Genomic DNA, 14,582 nt, shown 5'->3' with positions numbered 1-14,582 from the left:
TTATGGCCATAGTGCCTGTTCTTGAATAAGTCCAGCATTGTTCCCTAGAGTGTTCCAGTTGCCTAAGATCCATAGATCCTGCTCGAATGAACTCCAGAACATAGGATGGATTAACATGATATATTAAGATTTCAAGTGTTGTAAGATAAAGAAAGGCCATCATCTTACATCATTAAGGCCTTATACATATGAAGGTGATTCCCTTTAGATGTGGGCCAATTGATGGAAGCCTCAGGCTTGCAAAGCAAACACTTTATCAAATGAGTTACCTCCTTGGCCCTCAAAAAGATATAGAAAGGGACATGGGAAAACTTACTGCTCAGAGACAGGCTGATCTTTATATAACAAATAAATTCTTCCATTCTATTTATTCACATGCCCCTAAACAATAATTTTTAAGATTTCAAAGATTTTTGTTGTATGACATGTGTTCATCTGATTGACCTTGTCAACAATCAGTCCCTATTTTCACATGCATGTTTTCCATAAGTGATGACATAAAGGAAATAATTATAAATGAAAGCATTGGAAAGAGAAGGCGGCAGGAACATGGGCTTTGGTTTGCTAACACAGATGAAAAACTACATTAATTTCTTGACCACACAACACAGTCATTTCTTTGTACTTGGAATTTACTGTCTTCCTTTGTGAAAAAAAATGACAAAGAGGCAATAAAATAGAGTGGGTTCTTGTAGCCTCTCAGTTTTCTAAGTAGACCCATATTAAGTGGCAGGACACGGTCAATGTACATGGCTATGTGTATTCTGGATTGAATAGTATGCAGGTGGTGCTGCATGTGGAGTGTTTGGGAGCTTTGGGGTGTGGGGCCTATCCTGAGTTAGTGAGTCCTTTAGGGCCAACCTCTAGGTGTTGGAGTCCAGTTCCACTTCTGCTCATTCTGTTTCCTTGGTATGGATGCAACATACCAAATTCGTCTCCTGCAAATGAAGCCACCCAACCTTCCCTGCCAGCTGCCAGGTACTCTCAAACATTACAGAATGATCCCCTTCAATAAGTCACATGAACACTTCCTTCCTTCAGTGATTCTGCTTAGGTCATATCAAGGGGGGAAAAAAACAATGAATGATTCCATGAGAGTCTCATCATGGTTCCTGTCTGTTTAGAAGGCCTCACACTGCATCTGACCCAGAGTCCATGACCTACAGGTAAGAGTCTTGTGTTTTTCAGGTGGGTCTGACTAGACAAGTCATTCTCAGTACTGTTCCCATCATCGCCACCCATGACTGAAAGAAAGCCAGCAGAGAGAGTGAATCACACACAGTGTCTGCCATAGGTGAAGCCACACTGCCTCACACAAGAACCAGCTCTGCTTTCCTTTGGTTCATATCATTTCACCAGAACCAAAATAGGCATTTAAATGTGGTTTTATGCTCTGTGGTGGTAGTTCTACTGGTGGACTAGAGAAATTAATTTCCACTTTAAAACTACTACAAGGATTCTTCATTCTCTTTATAGTAGGGATACTATATAATCTACAACTACTGATAATAACTATAATTAATTATTGAATTTCCACAGTACCGTCATTAGTGCCACAGGTCTTTTGCAGCATTGTTTCAGACATGTCATTGATTGTAGAGGTAACGGAGCACCGAATGCCTAGCTTCCTCAATATGGCTACAACTTGAATGCAATCAAAACAAGAATGTTTAGTTCTGCTGAATTCATTTAAAAAAACAAAAACAAATAAGGAACTAACAACTGTTCTATGTTTAACATTCCATCTCATTACTGATTTGCGAGTACACTCATTTAATTCAGAATATCACTTTTGGAAAATCCTGGAAATCAGTGTTGACTTATTGGAGATATGACATGGTCAGTATAGGTGCGGTGTCAATTCACATGGATGAGACAGTATCAACAGAAGGGCAGTGTGACTGTGTGAAGTGACCAGCATCCAAATCCCTGTAAGAGGCATGTGAACACATTGAAAATGCAATTGCTCAGTTCTGCATTCTTGACACTTGGCACTATAATTTCCTAAGAACTCACATCACACCTAATGAATCTAAAAAGGTAAATGAAGGAAGAGCTCTGGTCTGCTGTGGATAGTGCTCTGTATACTGTGAATGTGTTGCTCTGATTGGTTAATAAATAAAGTGTTGATTGGCCAGTAGCCAGGCCGGAAGTATAGTATAGGCGGTGTGAGCAGAGAGGAGAATTCTGGGAAGAGGAAGGCTGAGTCAGGAGTCGCCAGCCAGACACAGAGGAAGCAAGATGTGAAGACAGAACTGAGAAAAGGTACCAAGTCACGTGGCTAAACATAAATGAGAATTATTGATTAGTTTAAATGATAGAGCTAGTCAGTGGTAAGCCTGAGCTAAAGCCAAGGAGTTTTAATTAATATAAGGCTCTCTGTGTTTACTTGGGTCCAAGTGGCTATAGGACTGGCAGTTGAGAGAGGTTTGTACTGACCATGCGCCCTGCAGGTGGAACACAGGAAACCTTCAGCTACACTGGTAACAGGCACTAGTGCCACAAAGGTGCTCTATGGCGCTTGGTCTCTCCAGAACCACCACCTGGACGGTGATGCTTACAACCAGAGAGGCTGTTTGGATGACTTCTGGAAAGAGCATATGCTTGCTTCATCATTTACACAACACAGCTTTTTAAAGTTCACAGACATATCTAGTATTACCTTCACAGAAAGGCACTAGAGAAGAAGACAATCAACATCTCCTCCTTTTGACCAGAAGGCACTGTGTTAGTTACCTACTAATGACATTGTGCCCAAGTAGAGGACAGAAAAAAAAAGAACAGGACAGATGTTCTATTTTTCAATCCCTACTACAAAAAGTCACCATTCCTCACAAAGGAGTGGTGTAAGGGAACAATGTTTGTTTAATTGTATGGCATTCCTCTGCCACTACTTCACATGGTCAACTCCTCTCAGTGAGTCTTTCAGGCATTTTCTTACGGCCTAGGCTGGCCAGTGATTGGAGATGAGATTGAGTTCATGAGAACCATGCAGCCCCTTCTAGAGTATCAGATTAACCAACCTATGTTGTGTCCACATCACACTTTATGCACTGTTGAATATCAAACCCACAGACTCCTGAATGAAAACCTGCTATTCCAATGACAGAGCAAAAAAAAACGCAAACCCAGTACACCTTAGCTTTCTCTGTCTTTCCCAGTTGTGAATAACTGTCACCTGATCCATGGATGTTATCTATGGTTTTTGATCACTGAGGTAGAAAAGGTACTGTTTGTGTTTTCTATAGGCAGGATTATTTCTGGGTATATGCTGGAAAGGTGAATGGATTCATGCAAAATGACAGCTCATGTCTCCATGAGGAGAAAATTTGAGCTTATTCTAAAAATGTCACTTTCATCCCAAATATCTGGGAACATGTTTTGCTCTTGTAGTCCCTAGCTATCTAGCTTGGTCACTCACATCCCTATCCTAGTTGGTTCTCCTGTAGCAACAGGGTATGTTGAGAAATGAATACAGCATACATGGCTATGATGAGCTCTGAACCAAGTAATGTAGGAAAGGCATGACCTCAGATTTCTTCATTGACAAAATTGACATGTGTAATTGGAATATCTTTTGGGAGAAAACACATAAAGATGTTTATTGATATATGAAATCCCAAGGCAACAAGAGTAAATGAGAGAACTACATACACAGGACCATGATATGTCTCTTGGGATATCTGTTGTTATCTTACCTAAGTTTACAAACTTGTTGCCATTAGATTGCTTTGAAAAGAATGAGAAACCAATATGACCTCATAGAGCCTGTAGGTTTAAGCCAGACAGGCTCCTAGAGCTGAGAGTTGGAAGTAGACATGGGCTCCCATCCCTAACCACAAAACTATCTTCAGCTGACAAGCTCTCACAAAGGAAAAAGTACTTTTCCCCAATGGTGTATCAACCACACTCCAGGGCAGTCCCCATGCCCAGCAGTAGGTGAGCAACACCAAACAAACTCAATGGTGTTCTTCTAGATTTTTGTGTCTTATATTGCTTTGTTTGGGCATTTTCTGTCTTACTGAGCTTTTGCTTGTATATTATAGTTTCTGATTCTGTGTGTATATGCAGTGTGTGTGTGTGTGTGTGTGTGTGTGTGTGTGTGTGTGTGTGTGTGTGTGTGAGTGCTTTTTCCTTTGTTTTAATTACTTTCATTGTTTTTCGCCCTGCCTGTTTGCTTTCTAAAGAGAGAGGAGGCATGGAGTTGTCAGGTGGGTATGTGGGGACGTTCTGAACAGAAATGGGAGAGGGGAATATGATGATTTCTTAAAAATTAAGAAAGATTTGTACATAAACAAGTAAATAGAAGTTGTGAACCAGACAAAGACAACAAGTAGATGCAGAGTTCTTATCTACAGTATATCCAAAAATGTCATTCCAAGATACATACTGTATCTGTGCTTCCTTGACTGGACCTGCAATTCAGAGAAAACACTCAGATCAAATCACACTGAGTTATGTTTGCACAGATCTCTGTTTTTTTTTTTCCTGTGACTTAGGACAGCTTGTAAACAGGACTGGGAAGAACAGCCAATTTGAAGACTCTATATTAGTCTGTTATGTGATTCTCTTACAAAATCCCTGCAGCTAGTTACTGTGTGAAAAAAATAAGTGATTTTTACACCTTTGCCTGTTGAGTCCACATCAGGCAAACTCACCCCTTTGTTCTCTACTGAGGGTTTCCTCAAAGCTTCTTTGAAACGTGGCAGAGAAACATTATGAGAATCTGGTATTGTGAATGAATCCCTCCAAGGAGTGTCCCTGTTGCCCAAATATCTACTCTAACATCATGCTTTAAAGGTCTCACCACCTCAATATCCCTTAACGGACACCAGAATCTTTTGCCACATCAATATTTGGGGAAACACATTCCAACTGTGTTAACCTTAGGAGACCCCAGCAGAAAGACAAGAAGACACTCACAGAAGAAACAGGAACTTTTCATATCCAATATGCCTGTTGGCTTATTCTACATGTTTGAGTCTGAAGGGGAATCTTATGTGAGAAGAAAAGCTCCTGACACCCACTATGGTAACTGACATGCTTTATAATTTCTTCTCATGCTGTGTCGTATCATGGGTGACTTGTGTCCTCTTCCCATGTAAACACTCTAATACCTGTAGAGTGTGAGCAGTTTATTACTGAGATCTGATGCCCATAAAAATAAAGTATCATGAAAGTAACCTTTCTATGTTAGAATATGGAAAGGTCATCTTACCACAACCAACGATGACTTTGACCCTTCTTCTGAGGCCTGAGGATGCTCCTCACTCAAATCTAGGGGAACAGGATATTACTTTCAGCTCATGGTACCACTTGTTATATGTCAAGGGCTTTTATGTTGCTAGGGACAGTGACATGTGGATTTAGTCCCTATGCCTAGCCTTAGTGCACAGAATTGATAAACATGGTTGAAGAGCTGCAAGACAGATTTCCCTGCTAGGAAAAGTGAAAACAAGGCAAGACCTCAAGAGAAATGAAGTAGAGACTTTTTGTTCTCCTAAATAAAGGGAGTCTAATGCACTGTGAAATAATCCATCTTGGATTAGGTTACACTTAAATAAATGTTATGTTAAATGACAGATTTCTATCTCTTTATGAGCATTTTCAAGTCTTTCTAGATCTCTGCTAACCTCTTTCAGCCACTACAGATCAACATAGACAGATTCTACATTCATTTACGATGATCTTATTTTTTAAATTCCTTGTTCATTGTTGCTTGTGTATATGCATATACAAAGTGTATGTACAAGAATACATACTATGTGACATCTGTCCAAGGGTCAAAGGACAAGTTTGTGGAGTTGATTCTCTCTTTCTACTTTCATATGGATCTGAGAAATGCCACTCAGGTCCTAACCACTGGAAGAAATATACATTTATCCTTTGAATCATATTGTCAGTCCTAGCATATAGAATTTTAATCTTCAAAATGTACACGTTGTTCAAGAAAAATTCATGCAGTATCAGGAACATGATGTAATGACACTAAATTTTTCACTGTTTGATACATAATCATACTTTACTGATAAGTGCAAGATACTGACATTATTACATTTAAAGATCCACCATAGATTGTTTTTTTTTCTCCTGCTAGTTTTTCTTTACTGGTCATCCTTTGTATTCATTCTGTGAGGTGAATGTCCAGGTTCAGACTACCCAACTCCCATTAAGGCAGAGAACACTGATCATCTGTCCCCTGGATTTCTACTTGCTTCAGCAAATAAGAAATGTATATAGAAGATGGACTCTTTTGTATGGTTATTAATGTCCTCATAGCCTAAATATAAGTATGTGGTAACAGTTTGGAACCTCATACTAGGGGGCTACATATCTGATTTCAACCTTGGCACTTTCACCTAAGAACATCATGACCTTGGGTCTATTCATCATCACATCTCTTCAATTCCTGTGCATCATCATTAAAGAAGTAAACAATGCACGTGTCTGTTTTGTTCCCGACCAACTTAGTGAACCTAACATATTGGTGTAAATGCTGAGAAAGGCTAGTTGTCAGTACAATGTACTGCCATAGACAGTGCACCCTCACATACTCCACAGATTCACAAAAACCCTGTAACAAATCCTCAAGCTATTGTTCTAGATAGATCCTGTTTTTCCTAAAAGTATTTATTTTAACTTCACACAGACATTTGTTGCACAGAGACAGCTAAAACTTTAAAAGTAATGCCTATGTTGTCCTGTGTTGGCCTAGGTGCATATTCAGATTCCATTTCTAAAGTATGGTCAGTATTGTTCTTTAAAATGTTCCAATTGTATGACTTCAGTTAGTAGATCTTAAATGAAATGGACCAGAAAAGACTAGTAGGTTAACATTGTTTGTTTAAATGTCTAGTACTCTTAGACTTGGAAAATCCACTGTCTTATATCTGCCTCAGAAATGTGTACATGTCTCCCTTGAACTCTCCATTGGTCAAGGAATGGGAAAGTCTCTGTGCTTGAAAGCAAGCACTGTGTCAACTAAGCTAGCCACTTACTGGTCTAGAAGGATGCAAAGATCCAGGAACGAATGATTCTGAATGAAAAATGGTCCTTTTACATAACGAATGAGGTCATTTGCTTTCTATGCCATTAGACATGCACAACAATCTTAAGTGTACACAGATGTCTGTGTTTTACATTTTCATTTTGTCTAACTTCCCTAGTACCCAAGCACATTCCCTACATCACTGTGCAGTCTCAGCAAAAAGAAGTACACAGGAAGTTACTAAAACACTTATTAATGAAAGCACAGGCAGGATAAAGACACAGGAGAGCAAGCAGACTTCAAATCAATTGTCAAGATTATGACAAACTATGTTAAACTCTTGATCAGATGTCATGGTCATTTCTTTGTTCTTGAAACATACCCTAGTCCTCTGAGAAAAGATGACAAAGAGGAAAACATAAGAAAGCAGGTTCTTGTGTTTTTGCCTAGAGTTCAGATTATGTGACATGAAATGGTCAATCTACATAAAGCCTTCAGTCATATACTGTGTGTTCTGGTTTGATTAGGGACTGTCCCGCATAGCCTCATGAGTTTGAGCACTCTCTCCCCAGCTTATGGTACTGCCTAAGAAAGGCTTCAGGAGATGGAGCATCCCTGGAGAAAGCAAGCCACTGGGGAAAGAGCTCTGTCTAACTTCTGTTTAGTCTCTGCTTCCTGAGTACATGTGCATGTATTCATGTACAGATGCAATGTGACCGGCCAGCGCCATACACCTGCTGAGACATTTTCCCTGCCATAATGACCACCTTGTCATAATAGGCCAAATAAGCCTTTCCTCCATTAAAATGCTTTTCTCAGTTATTTGGTCACAGAAATAAGAAAAGCCACTAATCATTAATAGAGTCTCATCATTGTTTCTGCCCATCTGGAAGTCCTTAAATTGACTTTCCTCTTTTGCCTCCCAAGCAGAAGGAACAACCTGACTGTTGATACACCCTTTCATTGGATCTGGCCAAGAATGCCAGGACCTACCATGGTCTTTGCGATACACGTTGGTCTCAGGAGACAACTCATTTTCAGTGTTGCCATCATCCATGATGTCAATGTTTGGAACTATGTCTGTGGAGAGTGATTTACATACTACTGTCTATAGTGGGTGAAGCCACACTGCCTCACACGAGAACTCGCTTTGCTTCCCTTTGGTTCAGATCATTCAGGGAGAAGCACAACAGTCATTGAAATGCATTTTGAAGTTCTATCGTTGCAGCTCTACTGTTGAATACTTCACACATTAAAAATACACAAGGCATTTTCCACCTTTTTAATAAGAGATATAGACTGTGGTTTGAATCAGAAATGTCCTGTTTAGGTTCAGGTATTTGGATATCTGGTACCCAGTTTGTGGCACCAATTGGGAAGACTGTGGATCCTTTAGGAGCTAGCCTTGCTGAGTGAATTGTATTACTGGAGGTAGGGTTTGAAGCCTCATAGCTTCACCCTAATTCCAGTTCATTCTCTCTCCTTCCTATTTGTAGTTAAACATGTGACTTCTCAGCCTACAGATATAAATACAACTTGTTCAGTCCATCTGTTGTTACTTGTATGTATATGATTTCAGGGTTGACCACTTGTTATTGAATAAGCAACTGGGGCTTCGCCTCTGAAGAAGACTAAATCTCCTGCTCTCAGTATTCCTTAGTTGTCCATATTTCTTTTTCTATGAGTGGGGCTCCATGAGATCCCCCACTTCCACGTTAGCATGTCTGTTGGTGGTGTACTTCCAGTGTTGTTTAGGCAGCCATACTGTTGAGGTATCATGGGTGAAGCTTCCCTGCCATTTCTAGGAGACGATCTCACAGCAGATTTCCTGGACTTCTGGCTCTTACAACTTTTCTGTGCCTTCTTCCTTAATGGTCCCTGAGCTTTAGGTGTGTTGCAGACATATCATTTGGGGCTGGGCACCCTCTGGGGATTTTTCAAGTTGAGCTAAAGGCATTTTGCATTATAATATGGTCATTAGCCTACAGAGGCAAGGAAGTGGAATGTGGTGGTATACTGAGAAATGTTTCTCTTAAGCTCCTGCAATTTAAACCTTGGTCTCTGGTAGTTGATACTGTTTGGGAAAGTTGTAGCATGTTTAGGAAGTGGAGCATTGCTGGAGAAAATGCATCACTGTGGGCAGGCTTTGAGAATCTCTAGCCTCACCCAACTTCCAGTTTGCTGTTTCATGTTTGCGGTTGAAAATGCGACCTCTCAGCCTACTGCTCCTGACAGTATGCCTGCCACTTGTTGCCATGACTTTCACTCACCATGATTGATATTTATCCCTCTGGAAACATAAGTCAACATAAACTCTTTCTTCTCTAAGTTTCTTTTGGTCATAGTATATTATCGTAGCAACAGAAAAGTAACTAGTACAATTATCATCACCGATGACTATTAATAACTCAGACTAACTACTGAATATCCACAGTACCGTCACTGGTGCCGCATGCCTTTTCCTTCACATGCCCATTTGCTGTTTCAGGTCTGACACTGAAGGACTTGCTGTGCCCAAGGCCCAGCTTTCGCATCATGGACCTCACTGCAACGCATTCACAACAAAAAGAGGTCAGCTCAATTGCATTTAACAAATAAACAAACAACCCTCGCCCCCGGGAAACCTAACAACTGTTCTGTGTATAAACATTTGATCTCATTAGTGATTTTCAAGCATGACTCAGAATGTTACTCAGAATGGAGGATCACAAACATAAGTGTCCACTTAACACAAGAATGGTATGGTCACTAAGGTCTCAATTCATGTGAATGGCACAGTATTAGCAGAGAAGCAATGTGACTCAGTGTGTGAGATAGCCAGCATCCAAATCATTTTAAGATCCATGGAAACCTATGAAATTTATGCAGCTGCTTATGACACCAACTCTTGGCACTCTGACCCTCCAACTGCCTAAGCACTTACATTAAACCTGATGAATCTAAAACAGTAAGCAAACATGAAGACTTATAGACTAGTACTAGGTCTAGAGAAGTGGTCTGTGGGGTTTACTGAATGCTAGAACAATCAGCAAGATAGCAATGGGTGGATCCAGAGACAGCTCCGGAACAGTGGACAATGGCAATTTCTTTTCATTCTTTGCCTAACCGTGGTGTTTTACAGAGCATGAAGATTGTGTATCACATCGAAGTAGGGAAGTAGGTAACGGGTTATCTTCATGCCACTGTGACATAATTGCCCTGACAGAAAAACCTCACAACAGGGAAGGAAGTTCTACTTTTCAGTCCCTGGTATGAATATTGACCATTTTCTCCAAAAGGAGTGATATGAGAGAGTTTGGTTAGTTCAAATGTCTCCATCTTTTCTACACTGTCTTTCTAATGATAAGATAACCATGCTGACCAGACACCACATAATGACTCAGACTCCAAGTCATTCTAACACTGATGTTACATTACAGTTGTGGTGGGGGTAGGGGAACACTTCCCTACAACTGACATACTCTGGATAAGCCTTCAAACTCAGTGAACAGGACAAGAAGTTTGGTGGCTTGGTGATTTAATGGATGTGTCTGCGCACATCACTCTCTAGGTGACAACTGCCGTTGGCACTATCTGTGGAGCCTGAAAAAGACCAGAGCAGAGAAGGGCAGAGCCTTCACTAGCTCTAAGTGTGCACCTGCCCACTCATGCTTCCTCAACCATGTCCAGTTTCTAAACTACAAACTCTTTAACGTTGTACACTATTTTATATTATATAAACATGAGATCTTGGAGAAAACCAGAAAATGTTATAATCTAACAATGGCCTGCTTATGTGTCAAGTTGACAAGAGGTGACTTGTGCTATTTAATCTTCTTTGTAAACTTCATACACCTAGGAGGGAATCGAAATTGGGGAGTTGCTTCCATTAGATTGGCTTGTAAGAATGACTGTGAGAATATTCTTGACTTCTAATTGATATACCAAGGCCCAGACCACTGTGGGTGGTGTTACTCCTTAGGCAGGTGGGGGTGCACTGTCTAAGAAAAATAACTGAGCAAACTAGAGAGAGCAAATCAGTAAGCAACATTCCTTCATGGTCTCTGCTTAGCTTCCTGACTCCACGTTGCTACTTTGAGTTACCATTTTTGCTTCCCTTGATGGCAGACTATAATCTGATAGATACAACAAGCCCTTTCCTCCCCGGCTTGCTTTTGGTCAATATGTCTGTCATACCAATGGAAAACAAATTATAATATGTGCATTTGACAAAATGTAGGAGGAGAATATAATTAAAATACTTATTAATGACTGCACCAGCTGGACAATGACACAGCAAAGGAAGCATCTTCGTTTTAACCACTAGATGATGACAACAACCTACATTAAACTCTGGACCAGATGACATGGTCATTTCTTTGTCCAAGGAGTACAAAAATAAAATATTGAGTCATAACATTGAGAAGATCAACCAAGGAAGATTCACTAATAGACTCTTATCATTGCTTTTGCCTATTAGGAAGACCCTTAAATTGATTTTCTCTGTCATCCAAGGAGAAGGAATAACATGTCTAATCCTAGACCCTCCCATTGGATCTGACCAGGAATGCCAGTACCTACCAGTACTACAACCAAGAAAACTTCTCTTCTTGCTGCTCGTCTTTTTCTCAGAGTCAGTTTCGTCAGGATCATCAGTATCTGGAAGAAAGTCAGTGGAGAGATGGATCAGACCCGGAATGACCTACCTCTTTTCGGCCCTTGGAGCCCAGTCCCACTTCTGTTACCTCGCTGCCTCCTGAACGTGGATGCAGTGTGAACAACTGGCTGCCTGCACTGGCTAAGACACCTTCCATGCCAGCTGCCACGGCTTCCCCACAATAATGGAATCATCTTTTTAACTATAAGCCACAATAAACCCTTTCTCAATTAAAATGCTTGTCAGGTGTTTGGTCATAAACATGAGAAAAATAACTAAATATAATGATTAAATAATAGTTTCATCATTGCTTCTTGCCCACTTGGAAGACCCTTCAAATTAACATTCTCTCATAGATATCCAAGGAGAAGGAATAACCCACCTGCTCTTAGACCCTCCCATTGGATCTGACCAGGAATGCCAGTACCTACCACTACTGCTACCAAGAAAACTGCTCTCTTTGCTGTTCATCTCGTTCTCAGAGTCGGTTTCGTCAGGATCATCAGTATCTGGAAGAAAGTCAGTGGAGAGATGGATCAGACCCGGAATGACTACCACCAAGTCCATTGCCTTGAAGGCTGTTCTTGCTACCCAAGTCATCCTCAGTGTGTCACCACCTATAGTGTTTGAATCTGGAAGAAACCAGTGAAGAATTGGATGTGACCAGAAATGACCTACCACTACCAAGATCATCGCTTTAAAGGCTGCTGTCTTTACACAAGACATTGGCATCTTTGCCCTCATCCATATCTGGAAGGAAAAAAGTGGAGAGATTGAGTAACTCATACCTAGGTGACTGTAGTAGGTGAAGCCATACTGCCTAAACAGAATCAAACTCAGTTTTTTGTTTGTTCACATTATTCTCTGAGAACCACAGTAGAAGTTTAAGTGTGTTTTTATATTCTGTGTTTGTAGTTCTACTGATGAACTAGGGAGGTTAATATTTCACATATCAAAAGAATAGTGCAAGAAATCTTCATTCTTTTCATAAATAAAAGGCAGCATAATCTACAACTATTGTTGATGACAAAGTAATTATTGAATTTTCAAAGTACCATCAGCAGTCTGCTGATAAAAAGCTATGTCTCAGAGTTTGTGGCACTGGGTACTGTGCCCTTTCCCTCTGGTCCTGAGACCTTGGAACCTTGCATTACTATGGTAATGGCTCTGTTCCTTATTGTCTATTCTAGGAGTGTGCTATGACCTTGAGGGCTGTGAAATTATTTTCAGAATTGTAAGGCGTCTCCGGTTAGACATGTGAGAAGTCAGGCAAGAGAGAGGGATGAGAGAGAAAACTAAGAACAAAGAGAGAACAGCAGAAAAAAGGTACAGAGAACCAGGAAAGAGAGGAGCTAAGTATGAGAGCAGAAAAGAAGCTATGTAGTTAGAATTGACTTAGAAGACTAAAATGAATGGACTGAAAGAGATCTGTATAGATTCATTTGACATCCCTCAGATCGGAATCCTAGCCTCTGTAAGCATCTTCCCCAGGACTCTAGGAGAAATCTCCTCAGGGTGGGTCCGGGGACTGGGGGGGGGGGGGGACGGGCAGAGGAGCTTTCTTTACATCATAGAGATTAGTGTACACTTAATATAGGCATTACATGGTCAAGAGAGGTAAGTTCTCTCATGGCTATGGCACAGTAGCAACAGAAAAGCAGTGTGAAATTTGTACAGTTCCTTGCTTCTCTACTCTTTGCACTGGGACACCAAAAATTAAGAATCTTTCATAAACCTCATGCGTGTGAAAATAAGTAACGATAAAGGCTTAGTTAAAAGCACTGGACTACAGAAATGTCATGACATTTGTTAAATGTAAAACACAAACAAGACCCCAGCTCGATTGAGTGGCTACTTGCAGAGAGGGTGTTAGCCTGGCCTTGGGGCAATGGACAGTTATGTTTACTCTTCATTCTTTACACAGCACGGTGTTTTACAGGTCATGGAGCTGTCTACGTTTCACCTCAGACTACTGGAGTATTTAATTTTATGTCATTGTGAACAAATTGTCTGACAGAAAAAAAATAGAGATGAATGTTCTACTTTTGAATCCCTGACACAAAATATGAGTTTGCAAAAGAAGTCATTCAGAGAGCTCAGAGGTGTAAATGTGCACCTGTCTCTGCCACCTCCTTCACGATGCCTCCCTGTAGTTTCTAATAGTTAAGTCCATGGACATGGGACCCCTTCTATCTGTCTACCACAATGACTCAGAGGCCAGATCATGCTACCACAGTTGTCACTTGATGGTGGGGAGGAAAACAACACTATCTTTCAACTGATTAGCCCTGAATAAACCTTCAACATAAAGTGACAGGACAAGATGCCTAGATCATTGTGACTTAATGGACTGAGTGTGTGCATTCCACTTTCTCACTGACAGTTACCCTTGGCAACAGTCTCTACAGCCAGACCAGGCCTGCCTCTGAGAAGGGCGGGGGCTGCATTATCACTGAGTATGTGCAATCCCTACTCACTTTTTCCTCAATGAAGTCCAATTTTTACTAAACAAATTTTGTTTCCATTCACTGGCTACCAGGGGCAGGACACACAGTCCTGCTTGCTCTGAACTAAAGCCCTCCTTAGCAAATGCCTGAACATACAGACATATCACAATCACACTATTCAGTCCTGACTGTTTACATACACTGAATGGATAGGCTCCCTATGTTCTCACCAGTCAACATGGAGACTGACCATCAGTAAGAGCAAATACTTTTGGAGCAAAGTCTAACTCATCTTTAAATATGGTCAGTTAAAAGAATGAGACTATATTGATGAGAGGCTTCTCTTCCTTCCTTCCTTCCTTCCTTCCTTCCTTCCTTCTTTTTTTTTTTTTTTTTTTTTTAGTAGACATACACCCTAAATTGTGTGGTGCTTTGAGCTCCTGAGAAGGAGCTAAAGCATTCCACCAGTTCTTACTGGAACCTGTTGTTTCTAGAATTTCAGTCGTGACAC

General features: G+C 40.6%; 1 protein-coding gene across 1 annotated transcript in view; it reads right to left on the bottom strand.

Annotated features, from left to right (window-relative positions):
- LOC128121772 (dentin sialophosphoprotein-like) overlaps positions 1–14,582 on the bottom strand; it is a 133,626-nt gene that overhangs the window by 50,190 nt on the left and 68,854 nt on the right. The window contains exons 16-18 of the mRNA XM_052756763.1: positions 12,056–12,133; positions 11,549–11,626; positions 9,426–9,533 (exon numbers count right to left, since the gene is read on the bottom strand). Coding sequence (XP_052612723.1) covers positions 9,426–9,533; positions 11,549–11,626; positions 12,056–12,133 — 264 coding nt within the window. The remainder of the gene's footprint in view (positions 1–9,425; positions 9,534–11,548; positions 11,627–12,055; positions 12,134–14,582) is intronic.

This window comes from Peromyscus californicus, unplaced genomic scaffold (genome assembly GCF_007827085.1).
Source record: "Peromyscus californicus insignis strain IS unplaced genomic scaffold, ASM782708v3 Scaffold_11__1_contigs__length_118956290, whole genome shotgun sequence".
Taxonomy (NCBI): domain Eukaryota; kingdom Metazoa; phylum Chordata; class Mammalia; order Rodentia; family Cricetidae; genus Peromyscus; species Peromyscus californicus.
This window is presented reverse-complemented; position numbering and strand designations above follow the sequence as displayed.